Source organism: Musa acuminata, chromosome BXJ3-10 (genome assembly GCF_036884655.1).
Source record: "Musa acuminata AAA Group cultivar baxijiao chromosome BXJ3-10, Cavendish_Baxijiao_AAA, whole genome shotgun sequence".
Lineage (NCBI taxonomy): Eukaryota > Viridiplantae > Streptophyta > Magnoliopsida > Zingiberales > Musaceae > Musa > Musa acuminata.
This window is the reverse complement of record NC_088358.1, coordinates 30,150,894-30,165,012: the sequence shown is the minus strand read 5'-3', so window position 1 is coordinate 30,165,012 and position 14,119 is coordinate 30,150,894. Positions and strand designations below refer to the sequence as shown.

Below are 14,119 nucleotides of genomic sequence, written 5' to 3'. Positions count from 1 at the left end.
ATTCTTAAGAACTTTAGATTTCTTTTTCACATATGAAAATTTTATTTGATAGGGGACATAACATTATTTATATTCATAACTATATTCATAATTGATGATTATATAATTATGCCTTAAGAGTTTCATATTCATAATTTATCTCGTCATTAAGTAAGAAATATGACTGATGGTATTCATATAATTAATTTTCATAATAATTATATCTCATAATCAAATAATTTTATTTTAATTTTAACTAAATAATAATTTAACATATTTAATAATACATGTGATTCTAACGACGAAAAGTCACAAGGGATCCTCTCAGGAGACCACACTTGACCATACGTAGAGCGAAGCACCAGCATCTCCCTCTCCGTATCCTGGTCCTCTTGACTTGGGTTCATATGTTTGCATGCGGACATAGCCAGGCCATGGATTCGTATCGGTCGATGGGAGGCATCGGAGCTTCCCCTTGATGGGATTATCCAGGTTATGATGGAAACATACAGTGAGACCCACCGATGCCCACATCTGACTTTCTCCCAGCCAAGAGCACTCCTGTTGACATGCTTTGCTGGTTCATGATTCCACTGAGGTCTCTGGGTGCAATCATTGCTTCTTCCTGGTGGACCAACTAGTGTTATCCTGAAATGAATGCGTTCCCATGCACTGCAGGTGAATCTGATGCTCTGGACTTTCGAAGGGACTTGGGGGGAAGAAGATGAAGATGACGATGAGAAACACAATCCTAGGACCCTAAACGAAAGCCCAGAAGACTCTTCCGATGAATTTTGTGATGAACAGGAGCTACTATCGGTGCACACGACAACTGCCGGGTCAAGAAACGGATCGAACAGGAGCGATCCACCGCGTGATGAGGACGAATCCCAGCCTTCCTCCGATGTCACCTTCTTCTGGTAGCATGCATCCCGGCGTGGTGTCTTCAGAATTCAGCTCGTGCACTGTGCACACGACGAACTCTTCCGATGCATAAATGCGTCAATACGTGGTCGGGTGCAGTTTTCAGAATCTGTTCTGTGCTGTCTCGTGAGAACTATCAGCTGCAATCTTTGTGTGTGGGAAAAAGAATGCTATAACCTGCAGCAAGTGATTGAATATATATACATATATGTTCCCTTTTGCGAAAACTCATGTTGGTATGAGGATAAAAGGTGCTTTATTTGTGCAATCTCGAGAGCCAAAGGTCTCAACGCTTAAAGCGAGAAGCACCCACCCACCCACCCACCCAACTAACCAAAGGAGCCTGCGATTGTGGCTGATACAGACTGTTACCCAACCGTTTTAAGGTCATCTTTGTTATATACAATTCGGCGATACTCGGGAAGATATTTTGTGGTGGGCTCGCTCTTCGATAGCTCAGAAGATCATTCATCGGTTCGTTTAGGCCGAGAGCTGTCTTGTCTCACCAACATCACATAAATTGGGCATGTGCGATATAAGAGACCCGTGAGCCCGAGAAAATTTAGATTGGGCTATGCGGACGAAGTTTGGTAATTATCCCCGTACCCATAGATATTATATCATCATACATGCGATGGGGGATAAGATATCGAATCATTCGGTCAGGAGGGCAGCGTGTGCCCTTTTTTTTTTTTTCTATTTTCTTTTCTTTTTTAAGGAGCGTAGTTCGCGACTCATAATGGAGTCGCCGCCGACTTATAATTAATCATCGTAATGTAATTTCGTGATTAACATATTGACGACCTCGGCATCGGCCTAACGAAGAACATTAAATCATAGTAAAATGATGAATTTTCTTTTCTTTGCTAATAAGAAATTAATCGACAGTCGAGAGGGAGGAATTGGAGCGAGGACTGTGGCAACCACCATGAAGGCAATGGCGTCATTTCACCGGTCATGTGTTGTCGTGACCCCTGGGTCTCTCTGCCCATGCGATCCCACTATCCGAACAGTGCTACGCATGCATGCGTGCATGGACCACCCGGGTTTCCCATCCCCTGCGAGATGACGTGATGCCTTGGGCCCCGCCGCTCGTGGGCCATAGTAGCGGAGCAAATCAGTCACGTCCCTTGAGTCCGCAGAAATATATTCCTCTCACCTGGTGATGCCACGTCACCCCCTCATCGCTGAAATCCTTAGAGACCCTCCCATTGGCTGCCAAGTCGTACCAATTATTCTCCGTCACCGGCTCGTGCCGGTCACAACGACGCAAAATATCTAATTCCCTCCACCACTCTTTCTGGACACGTCTCTCTCTCTCTCTCTCTGGGGCAGCTGCCCGTTTGAGGAAGCGGTGGCTTTTTGGGGAGGGATCCTTCGCTCCTCGCCACACCCTTGGGGTGTTCGGGCAGGTCATCTTGACCGTCCGCGTCGGCGAGGGTTTACCGTCAACCGGCATGGCTTGCTCGATTCGTGGTCGGTCTGTTTCGGTGATTTGATTGGCCGATCTACCACGGAGGAAGGAATACACGGAAGACATGGCTAAGGAGGAGGCCACGTAGCTGTTCCTGCGACGTCCAAACGGATGCCGTGGAAGCCACTGGCACCATCTTTGGATGCTACTTCTCGCAGGAATTGCTTTTGCTGCATTTTTTTTTAAAGATGAACAAACACCTTTCAATAATAATAATAATAATAATAAAAAATAAAAACGTACTCAGATAATAAAAAGTTTTTTGAAAAATTATTATATTTATTTATTTTATCTAAATGAGAGTCTAACCGAATGAAATAAATAATAGTAATAATAATAAGAATAATAATTAATAAATGATAAATTGTTAATGCAAGAAAAGTCTCTAGAAAGTCGCCATTAATCCTTGATATTTAATCGTCAAGGGTTGCTGGAGGCTGCTAGTTTGTATAATACAGGTTTAATTAGCGCTTTTATATGGGGCATGAAGGCACCATGGAGTGTTGTCGTGACTGATGGCATGACACCCGTGACTCCCTGGCTTTGGCCAGGCTGGATTCAGTGCATGTGATGGCACGGGGGCAATTTTGTCATGCTGAGGAAAAAAAACCCAAGACATGGATCATCCGGCCGCGTCCATGGATGATGCGGCATGGGAATGCGTGACCCATGCATGAGGCATGATGCATGGCCATGTCCACCGGCAATCGCCGAGGGATGCACAAAAATATCAAGGCCACGTCAGCGTTGGAGATCAGGAGAGGGAAGGGCAGCCTCCAGCTTAAGCACCACCGCATTGCAAAGTATCTTTCCCTACTCTCTTCTTTTGCCGGCTTCTTGTTTTCCCTCTCCTTAAAGACGAAGAAGAGAGAACCGATTAATAGTCTTCTCTCTCTCTCCCTCTCTCAAGATTCCTCCTATCTTCTCCTTGTTCTCGAAACAATTTTTTTTCCTCCATACCTTTCTTCCTAGCTCTCATCTCCCTCCAACCATTCAGCGAACCCACGTAGAGCTTCCACCGATCTTTGGATCCAAGGAGCCATCGCGGTAGTGTTTCTTTCGCTCTTTCTTTTTCTCCATTTAAAAGGTTTATGATGTTCTCGATACAAATTTATCTTCGATTAGACTTTCTTGTTCTTGTTGCTGTTGTTGTTTTTTTTTTTTTGTATACTTTATGGTTAAGTAAGATCGATCGAACGTGTAGTTCATTCGGACCGCTTTCTTGATTTTTTTTTTTTGTGCTCTCTTTTACTTGTGTTTTACACGGATACGGCGGTTGTCTATTTGAAATCCTTGCGTATGCTTGCTAAATTTTGGTTTGGCGGACTCTAAACTTCGGATCCGATGAATCAATGCGATCATGTTGCTTCCCTTCCATTTTATCCGCCTACTTCTAAGGATCTTTCTCAAATGAAATAAAGTTTCTAGTTCTCGCTGTTTTTGATATATTTTTCTTCTTCCTCTTTCTGTCAGAGTGTTGGATATTGAACCGAGGGGAATGAAATGATCAATTCCTTAGAATCTCATTTCTTGATTTTTCCTATATTTGCTTTTACACATATAATGAAGGTAATTTAGCCTTGTGATTATTTCTTGTGTAGATATTTGGAGATTGGTGCGTTTGAGCTTGTTCCAGATATTTGCTAGATTTTTGTTGGTCTAGAACCGCCTGAGCAGGACCGACGGATTACATGTGGATGATAGTCCCAGTTGATCTGAGCAAAACTTGAGTTGGATGAACTCTGTTGGTTTGACAGATTGATATTGGATGTGGATACGAGTTTATGCACATGTTAGGTTTCATTTGGTTCTATAGATGAACTGGCATCTGAACTGGGCTATGCTAGTTAATGCATGCTCTGATTCTTGGTAGAGAAGGACCAAATTTCTGCATCTCAAATTAATTTGCCGGCTTGTGGAGGTGAGTCTGTGACAAGGGGGGCAGAGTAGGGGTTCGGAATGTCTGCCTCGCATGAGAAGTGGACCAATGGGCTCCAATTCTCATCCCTCTTTTGGCCGCCACCACTCGGTGAGCAGCAGAAACAGGTAAAAGATGGAGTCCTTATCCTTTCTTTCTTTTTTTTCTTTTTTTTTTTCATATCGTGCCCTACAATATGTTGTTGCTTAGATTGCTACTTTGATGCCTTGCTGGATTGCAATGAAACTTCACATCTGCAATCCTTTAGTAGAAGTTGTAGGAGGTTGATTTGGGTCTTATTCGTGCCTTTTTACCCACATCAATTTCGCTTACAATAAGACTAGAATAAAGGCAATATAATGTAAGTCAGACAAAAGTTAACTGAAGTCCTACTTAAATGTCTTTGCCATTATTTCATGCCAAATTTCTGTAATATCTACATACAGTTCCCTGTTATGATATAATATGTACTACTTTGTGCTTCAAATTTTATTGCTTTTGGTGTTCAATTATTCCTAGTGATGCAATTATATATGACTGTTTCTTAACTATTGGTAATTTCTCTAGCCACTTTGACTCTTCCTCATGTCTTCCCTGTTAATATCTGAATTCCTAGACCATTCTAACGTGGTTTCGACACAGTCCTTGACTAAGGTCATGACTTCATGATCTAGACATATTTACCATTGTTGCTGGCTGCAGCATCTATTTGGTAGATCTTCATGTTCTACTTTTAGGCTGCTACAACTTGGATTTGCTAGTACCTCTAGCATCTTCTGTTCCACATTGGCTTCTTTCACTGTGTTACCAATTCGTTCTTCTTATTGGATCTCTTAGTTCATACATTTATTTCCTAGAAGAGGAACTAAGATGATAACATTCTTGGTAGCACCATGTTGACCCTATATAGCACAATTTGCTTTCTTGACTCTAAGTTGTAATTGGTTATAGAAATCAAATATACTCTTTGCCAACTACACAAAGATTTAGATATCATAGCATCAGTAATCATATGTGTTGTTTCAGTTATTAGAAGTTTTAAACCCTGATAAGATTAACATGGGTAAGTTTTACAGAAAAGAGGGGGAAAAATAAAATAAATGGATACAATGGAGCAGTTGATTTTACCATAAACAATCATTCACTGTATGCCTGAAAGTAAATTTGTTGACTGTTAGCCATGTCTAAGCTTTTGTCTGATTTCTTTCCTAACATGCTTTTGGTTCTTAAAGGCACAAGTGATGGCCTATGTTGAATATTTTGGTCAGTTCACGTCTGAGGAATTCCAAGAAGATATAGCTCAGGTATGAACCCTTTCTATCGGAATAATGTTAAAAGCATTCAATTTTCAGTACCACAGATCATGAGCTTATTGTCATGTTTTTTACTCTGCATTAAAAAAAATATTATGTTCTACATGAACAAATGGTGACAAAGTCTTACATTTACTGCTACTTGGACTTGTATGTGCAGCTAATCCAAAGTCATTATCCTTCAAAAGATAAGCGCCTTTTGGATGAAGTTTTGGGTATGGGATTCTTACTCCTCCCTGTGCCAATCACATACTATAGATGTCATGAATTGTTCTCTGTGATTTCTTCTATTTAAACTTTATACTGGGGAAGTTACTGACTGCTAATGTTATATTCCAGCTGTATTTGTTTTGCACCATCCAGAGCATGGTCATGCCATTATCCATCCAATTCTTTCACTTATAATTGATGGGACATTGGCATATGATAGAAATGGCTCTCCATTTTGCTCTTTTATATCTCTATTCAAACAGAACTCTGAGGTATGGGACTTTGAGAAATTAGCCATTTTATTGTTTGATTAATGTTGTTGTAGAATGCTCTTTCAGAAACCATACATAAAATTTGACTTCTAAAACAGAACCTCAGGGTTCTAATTCATGTCTTAAGGATACTAATTTATTCTACCAACTAATACTTTCAAATGCAGAAAGAATATTCTGAGCAATGGGCTTTGGCATGTGGGGAAATTTTACGGGTTTTAACTCACTACAATCGGCCAATTCACAAGGTTGAGCATCATAATGTTGAATATGAGAGGAGCAATAGTGACAACCGTGCTACCACAAGCAAGTCAAAGCAGGAAGAAGCAAATCACCCACTGCAGCAGGAAGATAGGAAACCATTGCGACCATTATCTCCCTGGATTACGGATATTTTGCTTGCTGCACCACTGGGAATTAGAAGTGATTATTTTAGATGGTATGAAATGTAGTTTTCATTTGGGAATATTAAGTCTTCAATAACGATCAAGTTACGTATGGCCTTGAGTTGCATATGTCACTAAGTTTGAAGTTTCTCTGCTTTGATATTGTGGAAACCTAGGCTATGTTTTTTTTCCTTTATGAACTAGAGACCAATTTGTTACATGTGTTAGTCTTCAACATTTCCTTTCACATATTTTCTTTTGAATTAGGTGTGGAGGGGTCATGGGCAAATATGCAGCAGGTGGAGACCTAAAGCCTCCGACAACTGGTTCGTGAAAATTGATAGCATACTCTTTTTAATATTTTCTGCATTTATATGCTTCAAGATGCACTATGACAAATTGTATTCAAAGTTCAAACACAATTTTTACATAATCTATTATGATTTTATTCTTTCCTAACACAATGCAAAACATCTAATAAATAAATGAAACTGCATGGAGAGGTAAGGCTTTCTACACTAAACACTCCTAGACCTTGCAAGCAAGGGCTGCAATCTCGTATCAGGGTACTGCACCAGTCGTTCGGACCAGTACATACCAACCAATACCCCAATACCAACATACCGATACATGGTACACTGGTATATACCAAAGACTCGAAAAGGAACAAGAGGAAGGAACATATGGCGATGGAGGAAGGAGGAGGAAAAAGTGGATGCGGTCAAGGAAGAGGAGTTGGAAGAAGGAGGAAGAAGAAGGAAGAAGAGGAGGCAGTGGAGGAAGAGGAGGAAGAGAAATGAGATAAAGGAAGGAAGAAGAGAAAACAGTGGTGGAGGAGGAGGAGGAAGCATACCCAAAATCACCGGCGCATGGCAAAGGACAAGCAACAATACGTAGCTCGCAGACTCTTCATGTATGGTGAAGAGGCTCGCGAACACAAGCCCTAAACCAGCAACTGATGAGTTAAATATATATTTTTTTCATAGGTCAGACCGGATCATTCAAAATGTAGGTGGTCTGCATGACACATGCCATCCGTTTCATGCCGGTCCAGGCAAAACTGCATTCTATACTTGCACTTCATATTTTATCACTGTGTCTTGTGTGATAAAACTGCTTAGGTAGATTCAACTAAAATTGTGTTAATGCCTTTTGGTTAATTGGTAGCAAGGATCTAATGACTGTCCATCAGTTAAAGCCTTAACCTATTTGAACTAAGACTTCCTTTATTGGCGATTATTTTGCATAAGAGAATCCTTCTGGGGTTACCTATGATGCCCACTTCATCGAGTGTATGCTAGGCTTATAAATAGGTTTGATTGGGAAATGTGGAGTGCAGCTCTGCCTTAAGATTTGTACTAGACCAACTTGGATCTGATCAGGTCAAAAAATGCCATTTCAAACCCATCAAAACAGCTAGTGAAGTCCAAGATCACAGCACTAGCAAACTTTGATAGGAAGCATTTGTATGTGATGTTAAATGAATGAAAAAAAAGGGGATAGAGAAGAGAGATGGAGATAGCTCTAGGAATGGAGAGGTATTTCTTACTCTCGTAGCACAGCACTTGCTTTGAATCTCTTCTAATTTTTGTAAGTCAGTTTCCTTTGAAGCTTCTTCTTGTATTTGTTGGCTTTGTGTATGATGTCTATGTTGATTTCTGCTTCTCTCAGTTTATGCTTGGAATTCTTTATCATATACATGAGAATAATTATGCCCACTGCACTAAAAACTTCTGCATATATCAAATTTATATGTTGCAAGATTGAATTGTCTCTAGTTATTTCTATCCCTGCACATGTAAAACTTGTGTTCATTCATTCCTATAGAAAAATCAAGGTCTTTTCCTAATGCAGTTTTAGTTTCTGCATGTGCCTAAAGACCTGACAACTATTTAATGTTTTTACACAGCTTGTAGTCGTGGATCTGGAAAGCATCAACTTATGCAATCCACTCCCAGATGGGCTGTCGCCAATGGAGCTGGAGTTATACTGAGTGTTTGTGATGAAGAAGTAGCTCGTTACGAGACTGCAAATTTGACAGCAGCTGCCGTTCCTGCACTCTTGCTTCCTCCTCCTACAAATGCCTTAGATGAGCATCTAGATGCTGCCCTGCCTGCTCTTGAGCCTTATGCTTGCTTGTTTCATAGGTGAGCAACCTGCCTTTAACATATAATACGTGTGCTGGTAGAGATATTACTTATGATTGCATTTCTTCCGTCAGGTACTATGCCCTTGCTACACCTAGTGCAACTCAGAGGCTACTTCTGGGACTGCTTGAAGCACCACCATCATGGGCACCTGATGCACTTGATGCTGCTGTACAACTAGTTGAACTCCTTAGAGCAGCTGAGGATTACGCATCTGGTGTGAAGGTATGTCGTGATAATTGAAGATATGTAATTCTGTTCCAATGTCCGCTTATCAGTGTTGTTCATTTCTCCCGTAAATCATCACATCATTGCACTGTTACCACAAAGCTGTTAATTTTACTCGATAACTATTTCTGTCAACATATCTTCCTTTTTAGTTTCAACAAGTATTGGGTTAGTTAAAAGAGGGAAATAGAAAAGAAGGATGCTCTAGAAATATACTATATCAAACCAAATGCCATAAGAAAACAACAACATCATGAAAAGTTTCTTCAATTTCAACGTCTTGATAAAACTAGTCTGGATATGCATATGGGCCATGTCAGCTTGTATGATGATCCAAAATATATCTTCTTTGTATGCCAGTCGTGCTTCGGTGAAAAAATCAGTGACAATTGCAGGACAGCAATTTGACCATATAGACAACTTGCACCACCAAGCGTTGATCACAGACATTTTGTTACAGAAACTAATATTTTTTCGTTTAGTGGCAAAATATCTAGGCCTACTAATCTGGATGGCCATGTGTATCAATTTAAGGGTGTTGCCCAAGTTGTCAGAAATCCTCTTCCTCGTGTGTCTTCTTTAAACACTGGATGCAAATCACTGAACCATTGGTTTATTTCGGACGTGCACTTTTTTCTTTGGGGTTGCAAATCACTGAATTATTGTAATGTCAACAAAATGCTTCAAAAACTTCAATTGAGTTTCCTTTGACACCTAATGTTGTCATAATTATCTGATTGATCAGCATCTCTCTTAAAGCATGTAGTTGCTAATTTTCTTATATTTCCTTTTGCAGCTTCCAAGGAATTGGATGCATTTGCACTTCCTACGTGCAATCGGTATTGCAATGTCCATGAGAGTTGGAATCGCTGCAGATGCTGCAGCTGCTTTGCTTTTCCGAATACTTTCTCAGCCTACATTGCTCTTTCCCCCTCTGAGACATGCTGAAGGAATCAAAGTCCATCATGAACCTGTAGATGGTTATATTTCACCATACAAGAGACAGGTAACTCAAGATATTTGCGCTATCAAAGTGAACCAAGGAAAATTATGAGTTATCTATTTGTTGTTTACACAATGCCATGAATTCTTAAATTATTTATTTGAAGCATACCACTCAGCAAATGTATTCTCTTATTTTTTCTGGTTTAACTTGTTCTTTTGTGATTGATACACATTACTATTGATGGTAAATTCAATCAGATAGAAGCTTCTATTTGTGATGCCACTATTGAGGCAACTGCTCAAGGAATTGCATCAATGTTATGTGCACATGGCCCTGATGTTGAATGGAGAATATGTACCATTTGGGAAGCCGCTTATGGTCTGCTTCCTCTGAGTTCTGAAGTTGTTGACTTGCCTGAAATAGTAGTTGCAACCCCTTTGCAACCTCCTCCTTTGTCATGGAATTTGTATTTACCACTGCTTAAAGTCTTAGAGTATCTTCCCCAGGGAAGTCCATCTGAAGCATGCCTCATGAGAATCTTTGTTGCCACCGTGGAAACTGTACTCCGAAGAACTTTCCCCTCAGAGAATTCGGAGCAACCCCGAAAACCGAGAGGTCATGGCAGTATGTGGTCTACCACTAAGAACCTAGCTGTTGCTGAGCTTCATACAATGATTCATTCACTGTTTTTGGAATCTTGTGCATCTATGGACCTTGCCTCCCGCTTGTTGTTTGTAGTGCTAACAATTTGTGTCAGTCATGATGCTTTGCCTGATGGGAGCAAAAGACCAACAGGTTGTGGTAGTCATTCTGCAGAAAAAATTGGGGAGTCAGAGACAGTAAATGGAGAGGCGGTTACAAGTTACAAAAATAGGAGAAAACAAGGGCCAGTTGCAACATTTGATTCTTATGTTCTAGCAGCTATTTGTGCATTGGCTTGTGAGCTTCAGTTATTTCCTTTGATTTCCAAAAGCCGTACATGTTTGGAATCTAAAGACTCCGCAAGAATGACTAAAGTTGCAAAGGGTAATGGAGCTGCTCATGAGTTATATAATAGTATTACATCTGCTGTTTGTCACTCTCGTCGAATACTTGGAATTCTTGAAGCCCTTTTCTCATTGAAGCCATCGACTATCGGTACATCATGGAGCTACAGTTCAAATGAGATTGTAGCTGCTGCAATGGTTGCTGCTCATGTTTCCGAGCTGTTTGGAAGATCAAAGGCTTGCATGAATGCTCTGTCTCTCCTAAGGAGATGCAAGTGGGATACTGAGATTTCCACGAGGGCATCTTCACTTTATCACCTTATTGATATACATGGTAAAAATGTTGCCTCCATAGTTCACAAGGCTGAACCTCTTGAAGCACACTTGGTACGTTCACCGGCATGGAAGGATGACATAGCTTGTTCTAGTGATAGGAACAGCAGTAACAACTTTGATGGACAGGATAATGCCAACTCAGAGTCTACCAGTAGTTCATCAGGAATGCTCTTAAAGCCTGAAAAGCCTAGTTTAGTAAATCATATTATGGCAGAGGCATCATCAAAAAGTATTGCAAATTTGCCAGTTGATGCTCCTGCTTTGGCAACTTTTCTAACCATGGATAGAAATGTTGGCTACAATTGGGGTGCACAAGCTCTTCTAAGAACTGTATTTGCAGAGAAACAAGAATTATGTATCTCTGTTGTTTCATTATTGTGGCACAAGCTAATTGCAGCCCCTGAAACGAAAGTGAGCGCAGAAAGTACATCTGCTCAACAGGGTTGGAGACAGGTAAAGAATTCTTCTATTAGGTGATGTTTATTTTCAGTTATTGTTCTTTTGGCTACCCTGTGAACATCTATCACTAGACTAATACTAAAAGTTTGCTTAATGTGCTTTAAGGAAAATCTTGATTTTTTTTTTAATGTCATCATTTTCATTTCTTAGACCATCTCAATTTAAGGTCCTACCACTGTGATCAAGGAACAAGCCAACAGTCACAAAATCCGTCATCGCATGGCTCTATTATTCCTTTTTTTTCTTTAATCTTGGTGGCATTGTCATTTTTCGAACTAAAAGTTGTATTAAGGTAACTGATGCAATAATAACTGACAAACTGCCTGATTAAATATAAATTAAAGAACCCAATTCATGATTCATAGTTTATTTCTCGTTCCAATAGCACAGATCCAAACCAGGACACTTTCATTCCTTATATTCCGGTAGCATGGGTCCACACCAAGATAGCCTTTGATCACCATTGTACCCTATATCCTCGGAAGTCCTCCTGTCAGCACAAAAATGATAGGTCAATGGAACCCAAAGTGCTCCAACCTAATCAAATCGTTAGTTCCTCGTTTTTACAAATTTATCCTGACTTATTTTGATAATCTTATCAATTCAAGTTGCTCAAAAGTCACCAAACTCCCATCACATAAAGGACTTTGAACAAGCAAGATTCTTGACTTGCCATTGTCTTAAATGCTTTAGTAGAATTAGCAGCAACACAAGCAAGTGTTGGTACGTGTTCACTATTATTTTAGTTCCAACCCCAATTATTTCCTTGAGAATTTTGGTAATAATGTGTTTTGCAGATACTTATGATTATCATGGTTTTCTTTTCTTAAAATTTAATGATAATGGTTGCAAACTTCAAAAAATTTGTGGCTGTTGTTTTCTCTGCCTCTTTTTCTTGGTACTGCTCATAAAAAGGAGAAACAATTAACCAAGAAATTGTGGAACTTAATTATAGTAATAATATCTTGAATATGGTTCTTTTTCTTGGTACTGCTCATAATGCTTTAGACTGACCAACTTTTCCCTAAAAAACCAGGTGGTTGATGCAATCTGCAATGTTGTTTCAGCTTCACCAACAAAAGCAGTAACAGCTATTGTCTTACAGGTCCAAACCATAGTTACTTTAGATGCTTTTCTCTATTATTAAATTGCATCAATATTAGTATGTTTTCCAGTATTTACCATTTTCTTAAGTCACTTCTGTGGAACTTCTTGTTACAGGCAGAAAAGGATTTGCAGCCCTGGATCGCGAGAGATGATGAGCAGGGACAGAAGAAGTGGAGAATCAACCAGAGAATTATAAAATTGATCGTAGAACTTATGAGAAATCATGACAGCCCAGAGGCACTGATGATCCTTGCAGGTGCTTCAGATATTCTGCTCCGTGCTACGGATGGAATGCTCGTTGATGGTGAAGCATGTACATTGCCACAGTTGGAGGTAACATCAGAAACTCAATTAGAATTTTACAGAGCATTACCAGTTTGGATGAACTTTCTTACTTTTTGATTATTTTCGCAATGTGGTATTTGTCATTATGAGAGCAGTTTCTTGTTCTGATATTCTGTTTCCCGTCTGTACAAACATGAGCAGCTCTTGGAAGTAACAGCAAGAGCAGTTCGACTTGTGATCCAATGGGGTGAATCAGGCCTGGCCGTCGCAGATGACCTCTCGAATCTGCTGAAGGTAACTCTTCTTCTGACTCGATCTCAACAACAGTATGCCACAAAGTGCTCAATACTAAGTGCAAAAAATACGGTAATGCAGTGTCGCTTACCGGCCGCGGTCCAGTGTCTTTCCCATCCAAGTGCACACGTACGTGCTCTCAGCATAGCGGTACTCCGCAATATCATCCAGAACAGCACGAGCAACGGCAGTGGTCGTATTCATGGGGATGCACCGGGCCTCTCTGATCCATCGTACCAATGCTTGAATCTGGGAATCATAAACTGGCATTCAGACGTTGAGAAGTGCTTGAAGTGGGAGGCTCGTAGCAGGCTTGCAACTGGTTTGACACTTGCTTTCCTCAGTGCTGCTGCCAAAGAATTGGGCTGCCCCATCTCCTGTTGAGCATATCTTTGGCGTTGGCGGCACTTGTTAATGTATATGTAATGCCCTGTTAGTGTTCAGTATGATAGTCGCTAATCTAGTCTGTGTTTTGTCACTATATTTGGTGTATCGTTGTCTGAATTCTGAAGAATGTCAGTGGACCGAACACTTTCTCATTGATGAAATGAACTACGCATGGTCAGCAAAAGAGATCACGAGCTTTTCCACTCCATACGCGTCTAGTATACATCATCATCTTTCAATGGCCACGGAAAGGAGTAACTAAAACAAAACAGGCAGCGGTTGCGGTTGCATCCCTCAAAACGTCGGCGTGTGATCATCTCCGCTCGTCTGCATCTCAGTCGTGGATGAATCACTGCCGTCACCTGCCCCGCACGCTCTCCGATACCCAACATACTATGCTCGTTACGACAGAGGGTCACCCGTCACGGAAACATGGACAAACCCAGAAGAACAGAGGTCACCGTCGAA

At 40.5% G+C, this 14,119-nt stretch overlaps 1 protein-coding gene across 1 annotated transcript; it reads left to right on the top strand.

The window, feature by feature from the left end:
* Positions 1–3,169: 3,169 nt before the first annotated feature.
* Positions 3,170–13,745, top strand: LOC103968821 (protein GIGANTEA). Its single transcript, XM_065172286.1, has 15 exons — positions 3,170–3,424; positions 3,979–4,423; positions 5,528–5,599; positions 5,769–5,823; positions 5,948–6,090; positions 6,258–6,529; positions 6,744–6,802; positions 8,386–8,623; positions 8,698–8,848; positions 9,648–9,857; positions 10,055–11,572; positions 12,615–12,683; positions 12,800–13,018; positions 13,172–13,264; positions 13,346–13,745. The coding sequence occupies exons 2-15, from the start codon at positions 4,337–4,339 to the stop codon at positions 13,646–13,648; spliced, it is 3,489 nt and encodes a 1,162-aa protein (XP_065028358.1). The 5' UTR covers positions 3,170–3,424; positions 3,979–4,336; the 3' UTR covers positions 13,649–13,745.
* Positions 13,746–14,119: the final 374 nt, after the last annotated feature.